The following is a 9,797-nucleotide window of genomic DNA, read 5'->3' as shown; positions in this document are numbered from 1 at the left end:
ATTATCTTGTTCTGCCGCTTGGTGGCGTAAGGGCAGCATCTTCAGCCCACATTAGTTGACAACCTGACATTGTTTTTGACAAAAACGTTGTTAAGTTGACAAATAATTCTTCTAACAATGACACGACATGCCCGAAATTCGACCGCTGGAAGTGTGTATACCTACCATGAAAAGAAAAGGGATGCAAAAGCATCTGGTTACGGCTCTCTTTCAGAAAGGTTTAGTAAAGATTCAATCAAAGGTTTTGACTGTTGCTCATTAACCCTACAACCTTGCCGAAATCCTGTCGTTAGGTATCACGTATAGTTGTTTTGTTAGTTTTTTACATAGAATAACATTTCTTAACATTTCCACAGTGCTGATGGTTATTTGTTTGATAAAGAAGCCATTTTGGAATACTACCTTGCCAAGAAAAAAGAAATCCTCCGGCAGCAGAAAGAGTATGAAAAACAAAACAAAAGAGAGGAGAATGAAAAAAATGAGTTGAAGGCTGCTGCCCACAGAAGTCAAGTGGAGAAATTCATTGGTAAGATTTAAGCAATTTCATTTACAACAAAATTATATGAATATTGGTTATTTTATCATTTTGCTACTTTCAGCTACTGAAAAAGGTGAAGGCATGCCTGAGAATACACCATCTACTAGCAGTGGTAGTCTTTCTAATATGGCAGGGGTAAAGGCAAAGGATTTGCCTAGTTTTTGGGTCCCAGCTATGACACCAGATGCAAAACCAATCATTGTTCCCAAGCCATCTACAGAAATTTACTGTCCAGTTAGTGGAAAACTTTTGAAAATCAAAGATCTGATTGATGTCAAATTTACTCTGGCCCCCAAAGACGATGACGAACGTGGAAAAGCTCTCATAAGTCGCCAAGTTCGTTACATGTGTCCTGTTACAAGAGGTATCATATTTTATTTTATTTTTGTTCAATATTCTTAAGCATGAACTACATCAATCAAATATATCACTTTCTGTTCGCAGATGTCCTGAGTAATTCAGTCCCCTGTACAATTTTGAAACCAACGTAAGTAAAGCATTTCAGAGTCATGGTGAATGTATTGTAATTTTCTTTTATGCGCTTGCTGCGTTGTTACCTTTTAGTGGTGATGTTGTAACAACTGAATGCTTCGAAAAATTGATTAAAAAAGACATGATCCACCCACTTACTGGCAAGAAATTAAAAGAAAAAGACATCATTACTTTGCAAAGGGTAAACTAAAATTATTTTTACATATTATAACAGTGATAATTTTATTTGTTTATTTCATATGTTGATTCAGGGTGGAACTGGATTCGCAAGTGTAAACGATAAGCTTGAAGCCACAGAAGCCCGACCTAGCATGATGGCATAATTTTCTGTTTAAAATCTGTTTCTGAATCGTTTTCTTGACTGGAGTTTGTGAATTTTTTATGTCTCATTTCAATAAAATGTTTGATCCGACAAAAGTTATGTATGATTTTGTTTATGAGTTACGCCATCTTTGATCGTCGTCGAAATTTTGCTAACCAATTCCTCTCAAAGGTTACACTATTTCTTTCTGGAAAATCATACTTTTTTTCAAGGCGCATCTAGCTCCGAACCATTTGAGTATATGTAAAGAAAGTAGACTTATCATCATCTACTTGTTTATAGGTTTGATCTAGCACTAACTACCAGTTTGACTACACCTTTTAAAAACTAATTTTACGCATACTCTTATTAGCACCATCTCCTTTACCAGATGTACTATCAGTGTACGGAAAAGTGCCTATTTTTATTTTAATAAAATGTACTTTGAGTCTATTTGTTTTTCATATCTACCCGGAGTCCCGGACCACCCCTACTCGGAAGGACTCGTTCATGAATTTTTTCCTTTTTCACTTGCTTTGTAATTTTTTGTATTTTACCAGAGCTATAGACTCCTGGTCGCTTCACGGCTGTGTTGGCTTCCCTATCCCGGTTTTAGGGTAACAGAAGGCCGATTTTCAGAGATTTTGCCTGTCAGAATTTGTGAAGTGGAAACGTTAAAAAGAGTCATCTAGGCTCTCAAAAGTAGTTGAGCGTAATAGCTGACACACTCACTAGAGGCGCTTTTTTTACGTTTGACTCCATACCCTTGATTGAGTCTATTCTGTTTCTGTACGCTGCCATTTTTTTGAAAGAATAAATAATTTCTTTTTAATTTCTTTTAGATTACATAAATTTAAGAAGAATTTTCTGACACACAGTGTAAAATATTAATGTGAAAAAATTTAGCTTAAAATATAAATTTTCAAACATTGATGCGGCAGTCATGCGGTGATGCCGTTTGAAATCGAAACGAATTAACATCAGACGACATCTTTGTTCCTTTAAAATACTCGCTTAGTAACTATCAAGTATGGTGGATGTCCCGTCCCTGTCATAATGTCTACCATTTTATTAGTTGTAAGTAAAGCAATGAGGAGTAACTCAGCTGGGATGAAATCCAATGAGTAAGTTGGTAACCATTTTCGTTAATATCTTTGTGGCGTAAAATTAAGAGAAATCAGAATCAAGAGAAATCCATCAAGTTGGTTTTAACCACGTGGTTTTTAATTTTTATGTACTTCATATAGCCCTTTATTATTTTTGAAATTTTAAGATTGAAATGTTATATTTAAAAAAAAAATAATTCAGTTCAAGTGTATCATTCTGAAATATGCCATTGGAGATTTTGTAATCACTTCCTTTATTTATTCAGACATACTTGATTCTGAAGAAGATAGCATTGAAATCTTTCTACAGCAGCATCAATTAGTCCAGTGAAATGTAAGTTCTTTTAAGTATTATTTGACTGTTGATGAAGCAATGATTGAGAATAATTTTTTCGTCATCTGAATTACTGTTGACAAATTGGGACTGAGCTGCGGATGTCACTGATCATGGTAGTTTTTAAAATGTCAGGTTTTAATATTGTGTTACTCTTTTGCAAAATATTTTCAACAGATTGAACTATTCCACTAATCAGCTCTCAACACTTGAAAATGCCACATGGGTTTCCTAAGGTAGGTTTGTTTCAATTTTATACAAGTTTTGCACTACCTGAGCGGTGATTAAAATTCCAGTATGATCTAATCTCCTTTCGCGGTATTGCTACATTAAATTGGAAGTACTTGAATAATCATTTTATTTTAAAGTGATCATAAAGTTTCTATCTACATTAAAAAAAAACCTTTTTTGATATTTTATTCCTTTTTCGATATTTTATTTTGTTGGGTGTAAAACAGGTTCTATATTTCCGGCAAATTTGAGTCTGTTTGCCACAGGTCGTCGCACATGACGTATTTACGAATATTAAAAAGAGGGTACTCAAAAAAAAATTAAGGTATGAACATTCCAATTTGAATAATTCAGTTGATATGAAATGTGATGAGAAAATAATTTTTCGTCATCTGAAAATAATGTTGACAAAATGGGTCTGAGCTACACAACCAATGGAATAGAATAAAATTTATTGTCTTCATTAGCTTAATTTTTTTATTATTTTAGGTTCAGTTTGTCCTGTGTCAGTGGTCTGGAATATTTCACCTATAAAGGTATGATATTTTTGTTAACGTTTATTTAATCTTTTATGAACTGTGAGGAGAATAATTTTTTCGTCATCTGAATTATATGTTGACAAAATGGGTCTGAGTTCTTTGAAAAATAAACATAGCATGAGTGATTATTATCTCTAATGTAACCACTGTTTTGCTTTTCTTTAGGCGTTCCTGGAATGTTGCAGACTGCACAACATGAAGTCAGCAGAGATTTAATTTAATTTAAAATAAATTGTGCATATTGTTAATTTTTATGAAAATAAATTATTAGTAATAAAATTATATTTTTGACCAAGTGTTCTATCATTCTGGTTAATAAAACTTGCTTTGACTTGAGATATATAAACTACTTGTAACAACGATTGATTCACAGCATGAAATTTTAAATTTTTACTGAGGTTAAATTAAACAAGAAACGAAGTTTGTATCCAATTTATTCCATTACATATTCGTACTTTATACATTAATTAAATCGACAAATCCTCACTTTTAATATATAACGTTAGAGTTTTTGACAGAGTTTGATGTTATAGCTTCTTCAAGATTGTTAACCAATTTACGATAGTTCCCTGATGAAGGGCGTTCTCGCAAGGAACTGCTCCGTCTCCTACTCGAATTGGAACGACCTTCTAACACCAATGCGATTAGATATTTCCTACGCATAAATATCAGATATCCGCAGGCAGACAAGATAACGAAGGCAATAAAATAGAAAAGAAAGTGTGTGTTGATTGGGTCACCATCGATTTCAGACGGCAGATCGTAACTAGGAACAGTCTTTTGCGTTTCCACAGGAATTCTTTCATCTTGTTTATCCATACCCTTTTCTTCCTTGTCCACGTCGTCACCAACTTCATATGATTGTGGATCTTCATCAGCAGTTTTTATCGGGGGTTTGTCGGCAGATCCAAAATTATCGTCCAATCCAAAGTCCTCGTCTGTTACTGTGGTTTCTGTGTTCAACGATGGCGGGTCACTGACCGTTGACACAGTCGATGGTGATTTCGTAGTTTTTGGCACTTCACTTGAAGACGCCTTTGGAATCAAGGGCAATTGGGTCTTTTCGGTGTCCATCTTGGTAGAAGCCGTGGTGGTGGTGGCTGATAGTGTTGGAATACTTAAAGAAATGTTTTTTGCTGGTGATACTTTATTACCCTCTTGAATTGATTGATCTCCATCTTGTTTGACAACTGGTGTTCCAGTCAAATTCTGATTTAATGGCGAGGGGTTGGAGGCAGCTTTAACAGGAACTGTGGGTGTTGATTCTGTTTCTACATCCTTGGCAACTGTTTCTTTCAACTGATTTTCTTTCTTTTCCTCCCAAAAGACAATTGTCCTCAAGCTTTGTAGTATAATCTTACAGAGATTTTGATTTTCTTTACTACAATATTGTTCACAGTTATCTGATTCATTAGGTAAGTTACAAATTTTGTCAAGTTTTTCTTTAAGCACTGGTGAATTGCTTGTTGTTTTCAGTACTCTATCTCTAACAATACCGCACAGCGTTTGTGTAAGATTTGCATTTCTAACTAGTGCATTGCACAAATCACTTACATTAGTCAGATCTTTCAAATTTCGGATATCAGGTAGTTGACGTGAGTCTCCTAGGCTTGCAGTGCAAACATACTTTGAAGTCCAAATGGCTGCACTACAGACAAGAGAGGAATTTTTACTTTTTTCTGGACAAAGCTTTTGAAGCTCAGTGAATGATCCGAGAATTCCTGTTGTCTCATTGTTTTTTTCTGTTTGAGTCCAGAGCTTTGGGCAATTCTTTACTGTTTCAGTTAGAGATTTATCTTCAATAGGCAAATTTTCTGAAATCAATGATAAGATGTTTAAAAAATTTCCTGGATTTAAAGCTGTTTCACCAACTGCAGCTGCTTCAAGTTTGTTTGTCAACATCAAGAAGGCAAAAATGCAGCTTGTCGAAATCGCAATTGTTCTAGACATTTCAGTAACTTGACGAAATACTGGAAAGAACAGTATTACAGCCACAAGACTATTCAAAATATTTTAAAGTTTAGCCACGTCAACAACCAAACACGACTTGTGGTTTCAAAGATCCCTTCAGGCAGAAATAACTAACTCGACTGGTTACGGCAAAAACAGCAGAAATGCAGAATGACAGTCGAATGGCTCGGGATTGTGTACATGAGTAAGGCCAGCCAGTGTTTCTGGCTTTCTGCGAAGGTAGTAATATTTCTTTCAGGAAAAACTTGTACCAATCAAAAAAATTTTAATGCAAGTAAATAGAGCGTAAATTGAAAAAAAACAAAATTTTTTTTTGCATGCATATGCAGTTGAATTATTAAATTCCAATAAAAGAAAGGAAATGATAGGTTAAGTGGCGGTGTCCAACGGAAGGTGGAGATGGAATCAATTGACTGTTTGCATTGCATCAATAGTAACAAAAACTTTCTTGCAATAATTAATAGAAATTTAAGATTTTCTAGTTGATCATTTAGCCAGGGTGAAGTTGTAGAGTAAGTTAAAGTAGAATATATAAGTTTCTATTTTTTCGCTACTAGAGGCGCTATTATAAGGTACAGCTTTAAGTTGTGAAGCAAAAGAGGAAGGCCTTTAAAAATTGTTCCTTGCTCTGAACATGTGTCTGCGTGAATGTGTCTGTGTGTGTGATACTAGGTGCGTGTCAGTCTGCTTTAACCGGTCTTTTCGATCAAGACTTCGTACCGAACGGTTGTTTACAAACCCTCTACAGTATCAAGGATGTCCGAAGGAAACAAAACTCTCAGGTGAATACAACTTCCATATATCGTAGTGATTTTTCTTATTTCACATCTTGACAATTTTTTTAAACAATAGGGAAGGAATGCTTGTGGGGCTATGTAATCCGCTTTTGGATATCTCCGCGGCTGCAGATGTGGCATTTTTAGAAAAGTACGATTTGCAACTAAACAACGCAATTTTGGCCGAAGACAAACACAAGCCTCTTTATAAGGAATTGGTGTCTCAGTACAAAGTAGATTATATTGCTGGTGGATCTGGACAAAATGCTCTTCGAGTTGCACAAGTATGAAATTTGTTATTTATTGTTTTTTTTTTTTTTTTTTTTTTTTTTTTTTAATTTTTAAATTTTATATTTGCCTTTTATTCATTCAGAAAGTATTGGAGAAGCCAAATACAACTGTTTTTATGGGTTGTGTTGGTAAAGATGAATACAGTGAAATCCTGGAAACAAAAGCAAGGTAGTTCAACCCATTTCTGTAGTTCTTTAGAATTAATTCATAAAAATCTATATGTTCTCCAATTTTTTCCATTCTACAGGAGTGAGGGTGTGAATGTAAGGTACCAATACACAGAATCTGAATCAACAGGTAATAGATGGTAAAACTACTGACGTTTGAATTATTTCAAAACCGACTTCGATTCTTACTCACAGGTACGTGCGCCGTTCTTCTAACTGAAAATGGGGCGAATCGTTCATTGTGTGCAAACCTTGCCGCAGCAAACCTTTTCACTAAGCATCACATTGAAATTCCTGAAAATAGGAAGTTTATTGACGAAGCAGATTTTTTCTACATCACGGTAATTAACTGCCCAACTTAACAATTCATGTTCATTTACACCTTATATACATTTAAATTGTGCATTTAAATTACAGGGCTTTTTCCTAACTGTTAATCCAGATACTATTATGGAAGTTGCGCGCCATGCGAACGCTCAGAATAAGACTTTAATGATGAATCTGAGTGCCCCATTTCTATCTCAGTTTTTTAAAGAACCAATGATGCAAACCTTTCCTTACATTGATATTCTCTTCGGAAATGAAACGGTAACCATCGCGCAGTCTTGGGGATCCATTAGCAATTACGAATTTTTTTTATTATCTTAGGAAGCTGAAACTTTTGCCAAAGAGCAAAATCTGCCTGTTAACAAGGAAGATATGTCGGAGATCGCTTTGAGCATTGCTGCTCTACCAAAAGAAAACAAGAATAGAAACCGTATTGTTATTATAACTCAAGGGAAAGACGATGTTATCATCGCTCAAGGTCACCACGCACTTATATCTGATAGCGCCATTATTCAAAATGTAAAAATAAATATATTTTCAGATGGCAAAGTAACGCGAATCCCTGCTATCAGTGTACCGAGTGAGAAGATTGTCGACACCAATGGAGCTGGCGATGCATTCGTTGGCGGTAAGCGATAATTACGATTTCAAGTTTACTGTGTTTTCTTACTAAGAAAAATTTTGTTGTAGGATTTATTTCCCAGATTCTTCAAGGCCGCCCCATTGATGTTTGCGCTCGTTGCGGTGTTTGGGCTGCGACCCAAATAATCCAACAAGATGGTTGCACCTTTCCAAAAGACTTGCAAATTCCAGAAGAATTTCGTTCTATTTAGCATCCGAATAATTTTATGGTCATCACTTATCTGAATGCAGAATAACTCATTTCACGAAGCTTATAGCCAATATAAACCACTCCATGGAGCAGGCAGTAGTTGCTTTAAAAAAACAAAAATGTGCGAGTTGTTGTTTTCTTCGACATTCTTGATCGGTTAAATGATTAATAAAAGTTAATAGCCTTGAGATAACTCACACGTGTATCAATACAGGAGTACAAAGGCCTTTATTAATACACATATTTCAGATTATTTTTTTCCCCGGGGATATTTTTAAATTTTACAGAGAAAAGAAGAGATTTTTTACGGAAGAATCCGTAGATCCGTAAACCGCAATAATAGACTAAGAATAGCCGGCAATGCCGCGTTCGGTTGTTGACTAACTGGTCTGCTGTGCTAGTGACTTCTGAAAAAGTTGGATGACAGAAACACTAGAATTTAGAATTAGTGAATTATTTCCAATTTAAAGTGTGTCTGTCCTGATTAATTACTTCAGCTGTTCGTCATGGCGGATGCCATGAGTTATATTGTTAAATGGTCTGCGAAAGAGCACACGGTGCTTGTCGACAAAGATGGTACCGTGTTGTGTCTGAAGAAGGCCATTGAAGTTCAAACTGGAGTTAAAGTAGAAAGGCAAAAACTATTAAATTTAAAATTTAAAGGTGTGTTGAATAACAATTTTTTTTACAATGACTGTTTTACATGAAGTAGATTTGTAGGTTTGTAGGCGTCCTTTCTCTAACCAATATTTATGTTTTAGGAAAAGCTGCTGAGGATGGGTTGAAACTGTGTAATTTAGATCTAAAAGTTGGCTTTAAAATTATGATGATGGGATCCCTAGAACAAGACATCACCACAGCTTCTACTGCTCCAGAAATTGTTGATGAAGTAATCAATGATTTAGACTTGACAGAGGAAGAAATAGCTTTGGAAAATAGAGAAGAATATCTAGCAAAGGTATATAACTTTTTAAGTAATTTATGATGAAACATCTAGATAGGCTTTAACTAATTATGATTTAATCCTGGCTAAAGATCGCAAAACGTGTTGAGACCTATGAAATAAAATTGATTAATGAACCAAGGTCTGGAAAAAAATTGTTGGTCTTGGATATAGACTACACTCTGTTTGATCATCGATCTGCTGCAGAAACTGGAAATGAATTAATGAGACCATTTCTACATGAGTTTCTAACTTCTGCATACAATGTATGTATTGTGCTGAGTGTCTTCTACAAAGTGTGATCAAATTTTACCTTAACCGAGTCTGCATCACATTTTACAGGACTATGATATTATGATTTGGTCGGCAACTTCAATGGTATGTATTTGTTGCTGTATACACAATTTAACCGACGAAGAGACGAACTAAATTTTATTTAACAATTTTTAGAAATGGATTGAAGAAAAAATGAAGCTTCTTGGAGTAACCACAAATCAAAACTACAAGATATTAGGATACCTTGATTATTTAGCTATGATCTCAGTGCACATGGACAAATATGGATTACTTGATGTATGCACGAATTAGATAAGTAATTTCGGAAAACTTTATATTCAACAACTGTTTATATAGGTCAAGCCTCTTGCTGTGATATGGGGAAAATTTACTGGTGTCTACACTTCGAAGAACACCATCATGTTCGATGACATAAGAAGGAATTTTTTGATGAATCCTCAAAATGGCCTGCGTATTCGAGCCTTTCGTGACGCTCATCAGAACCGCGATAAAGATCGTGAACTTCTTTATTTAGCTCAGTATTTGAAAGATATTGCACCACTTGAAGACATCAGTCATCTTAATCATCGATCTTGGGAAAAGTACAGACCGTCGAAGAAACATAAATAACTCATTGATTATCAATAAACATGAATTTTTTCAGTTAAATTAT

General features: G+C 35.0%; 4 protein-coding genes and 1 long non-coding RNA gene across 5 annotated transcripts; 4 read left to right on the top strand and 1 right to left on the bottom strand.

Moving 5' to 3' along the window:
• The first annotated feature begins 31 nt into the window (after window positions 1-31).
• On the top strand, window positions 32-1,439 carry LOC124341241 (nitric oxide synthase-interacting protein homolog). Its single transcript, XM_046794256.1, has 6 exons — window positions 32-293; window positions 357-526; window positions 600-902; window positions 983-1,025; window positions 1,103-1,211; window positions 1,282-1,439. The coding sequence occupies exons 1-6, from the start codon at window positions 118-120 to the stop codon at window positions 1,351-1,353; spliced, it is 873 nt and encodes a 290-aa protein (XP_046650212.1). The 5' UTR covers window positions 32-117; the 3' UTR covers window positions 1,354-1,439.
• Window positions 1,440-2,290: 851 nt separating this feature from the next.
• LOC124341468 lies at window positions 2,291-3,839 on the top strand. The gene is made up of 6 exons (XR_006918273.1): window positions 2,291-2,455; window positions 2,704-2,771; window positions 2,949-3,007; window positions 3,230-3,327; window positions 3,492-3,538; window positions 3,707-3,839. It is a non-coding gene; the product is annotated as an uncharacterized LOC124341468 (long non-coding RNA).
• A 119-nt stretch (window positions 3,840-3,958) lies between these two features.
• Window positions 3,959-5,673, bottom strand: LOC124341062. Its single transcript, XM_046793968.1, has one exon. It carries the CDS (start codon window positions 5,489-5,491, stop codon window positions 4,031-4,033), a length of 1,461 nt encoding a protein of 486 aa, XP_046649924.1. The 5' UTR covers window positions 5,492-5,673; the 3' UTR covers window positions 3,959-4,030.
• Window positions 4,825-8,158, top strand: LOC124341184 (adenosine kinase-like). Its single transcript, XM_046794181.1, has 10 exons — window positions 4,825-4,956; window positions 6,185-6,294; window positions 6,365-6,572; window positions 6,662-6,747; window positions 6,827-6,876; window positions 6,942-7,087; window positions 7,164-7,334; window positions 7,395-7,551; window positions 7,615-7,701; window positions 7,764-8,158. Exons 2-10 carry the CDS (start codon window positions 6,269-6,271, stop codon window positions 7,904-7,906), a joined length of 1,074 nt encoding a protein of 357 aa, XP_046650137.1. The 5' UTR covers window positions 4,825-4,956; window positions 6,185-6,268; the 3' UTR covers window positions 7,907-8,158.
• Window positions 8,159-8,269: 111 nt separating this feature from the next.
• LOC124341216 (ubiquitin-like domain-containing CTD phosphatase 1) lies at window positions 8,270-9,793 on the top strand. The gene is made up of 6 exons (XM_046794225.1): window positions 8,270-8,568; window positions 8,667-8,863; window positions 8,941-9,114; window positions 9,191-9,226; window positions 9,299-9,421; window positions 9,482-9,793. The coding sequence occupies exons 1-6, from the start codon at window positions 8,412-8,414 to the stop codon at window positions 9,752-9,754; spliced, it is 960 nt and encodes a 319-aa protein (XP_046650181.1). The 5' UTR covers window positions 8,270-8,411; the 3' UTR covers window positions 9,755-9,793.
• Window positions 9,794-9,797: the final 4 nt, after the last annotated feature.

The sequence above is a fragment of the Daphnia pulicaria genome, chromosome 5 (assembly GCF_021234035.1).
Source record: "Daphnia pulicaria isolate SC F1-1A chromosome 5, SC_F0-13Bv2, whole genome shotgun sequence".
In the NCBI taxonomy this organism is placed as follows: Eukaryota; Metazoa; Arthropoda; class Branchiopoda; order Diplostraca; family Daphniidae; genus Daphnia; species Daphnia pulicaria.
The sequence above is the reverse complement of the archived record's forward strand: the minus strand, read 5'-3'. Positions and strand labels throughout refer to the sequence as shown.

Bases quoted from the DNA above. Each gene is read 5' to 3' on its own strand.
- LOC124341216 (XM_046794225.1), top strand. From the start codon at position 8,412: ATGGCGGATGCCATGAGTTATATTGTTAAATGGTCTGCGAAAGAGCAC. The intron at 8,569-8,666 runs GTGTGTTGAATA...TTTATGTTTTAG, and splicing joins ATTAAATTTAAAATTTAAAG to GAAAAGCTGCTGAGGATGGG. The intron at 9,227-9,298 runs GTATGTATTTGT...AACAATTTTTAG, and splicing joins TTTGGTCGGCAACTTCAATG to AAATGGATTGAAGAAAAAAT.
- LOC124341062 (XM_046793968.1), bottom strand. From the start codon at position 5,491: ATGTCTAGAACAATTGCGATTTCGACAAGCTGCATTTTTGCCTTCTTG.
- LOC124341241 (XM_046794256.1), top strand. From the start codon at position 118: ATGACACGACATGCCCGAAATTCGACCGCTGGAAGTGTGTATACCTAC. The intron at 903-982 runs GTATCATATTTT...TTCTGTTCGCAG, and splicing joins CATGTGTCCTGTTACAAGAG to ATGTCCTGAGTAATTCAGTC. The intron at 1,026-1,102 runs GTAAGTAAAGCA...GTTACCTTTTAG, and splicing joins TGTACAATTTTGAAACCAAC to TGGTGATGTTGTAACAACTG.
- LOC124341184 (XM_046794181.1), top strand. From the start codon at position 6,269: ATGTCCGAAGGAAACAAAACTCTCAG. The intron at 6,573-6,661 runs GTATGAAATTTG...TTATTCATTCAG, and splicing joins ATGCTCTTCGAGTTGCACAA to AAAGTATTGGAGAAGCCAAA. The intron at 6,748-6,826 runs GTAGTTCAACCC...TCCATTCTACAG, and splicing joins ATCCTGGAAACAAAAGCAAG to GAGTGAGGGTGTGAATGTAA.